At 35.6% G+C, this 1,313-nt stretch overlaps 1 protein-coding gene across 1 annotated transcript; it reads left to right on the top strand.

The window, feature by feature from the left end:
- LOC107646593 (stigma-specific STIG1-like protein 1) lies at positions 930-1,313 on the top strand. Its single transcript, XM_016350769.1, has one exon. It carries the CDS (start codon positions 930-932, stop codon positions 1,311-1,313), a length of 384 nt encoding a protein of 127 aa, XP_016206255.1.

Here is a 1,313-nt window from a genome sequence, read left to right as displayed (position 1 = left end):
ATAGAGCCAATGAGTAATAGCTCAAATGGCATAGTCTCCCCATATTCAATTAAGAGGTTGCGGGTTCGAGTCCCCTATCTTTAGTAAAAAAATAAAATAAAATAAAATAATAGGAGTCGGATAGAATTCATCTTTATTTAATTGACAAAGTGGTATCCTTAGTTGTTGGTGGTATATTATATATTTGACTCGTTCATGCCTAACACAACTTAATCCAAAACAAATTTGTTACTTGCAGAACATTATTCTTCAAATTAAATTAAATGGATCCGTAACAAACTATAAAGTCCGATTGGTGGTATACTCTCTTGTTCGTATAACTTCAATTGGCGGTCTACTATAACTGCTTTATTTCACCGAATTAGTTTCCAAAGAAATCAGGCGCACGTATGAATACGAATTGATCGATTTCTCACTAAGAATTAACACAGTACGTAATTCGACTAAGCTTCACTTGATAATTAAACCAATATAATCTTCAAATAAATGTGTATCATATTCCTTTATTCCTCCAACTTGAACGTAACTGATAACAAGTTTGTATCAAGTTTGAATTTCTGATGATATTGCCACCAAGCCTAACATTCGCGCTTTGGCGCTGTAAAATTTAGACTCCACCTAGCTAAGTACCTAACTATACGTAGAATTAATTAGCTGGTAGCTCTATATACTTAATGGCTTCATGCATGTAATCCTATATATAATATATAATAATAATAATTATGTAAGAGTAAGACCAAAATTGATGAACCCCAGTTTCCTATAAATACTTCAAATTGCACATCCATTCTTCATCACAATCACATCAAACAAATAAAATCAACTTCAACAAGCTTTCCTGTCTCATATCCTATATCCTATACATATATACACAAGAGCAGAAAATGAATAAGTTGTTGAAGACCCTTTTTCTTGTGTCCATGCTAATAATGGCGTTGGCAATTACTATGCCAACAAGAGTAGAATCTTTCGAAACCAATAATGAGAATGATGAGGAACCAAATTCTCTGAGAGGAACAAGCCGGTTCCTGTCCCAGAGAAGCAGCAAGGCAACTCTGACATGTGACAGAAACCCAAAGGTTTGCTATAGCATAAGAGGGAGTGGAGGTCCTAATTGCTGCAACAACAAGTGTGTCAACTTCAACACAGATGAATTGAACTGCGGAAAGTGTGGGAAGAAATGTGGATATTCCAAGATATGCTGTGAAGGTAAGTGCATCAATCCAAAGACTAATGAGAAGCACTGTGGCAAATGCGGCAACAAGTGCAATTCCAAAGGCTCTTGTGTCTATGGCTTGTGCAGCTATGCTTAG

This window comes from Arachis ipaensis, chromosome B06 (genome assembly GCF_000816755.2).
Source record: "Arachis ipaensis cultivar K30076 chromosome B06, Araip1.1, whole genome shotgun sequence".
Lineage (NCBI taxonomy): Eukaryota > Viridiplantae > Streptophyta > Magnoliopsida > Fabales > Fabaceae > Arachis > Arachis ipaensis.
This window is presented reverse-complemented; position numbering and strand designations above follow the sequence as displayed.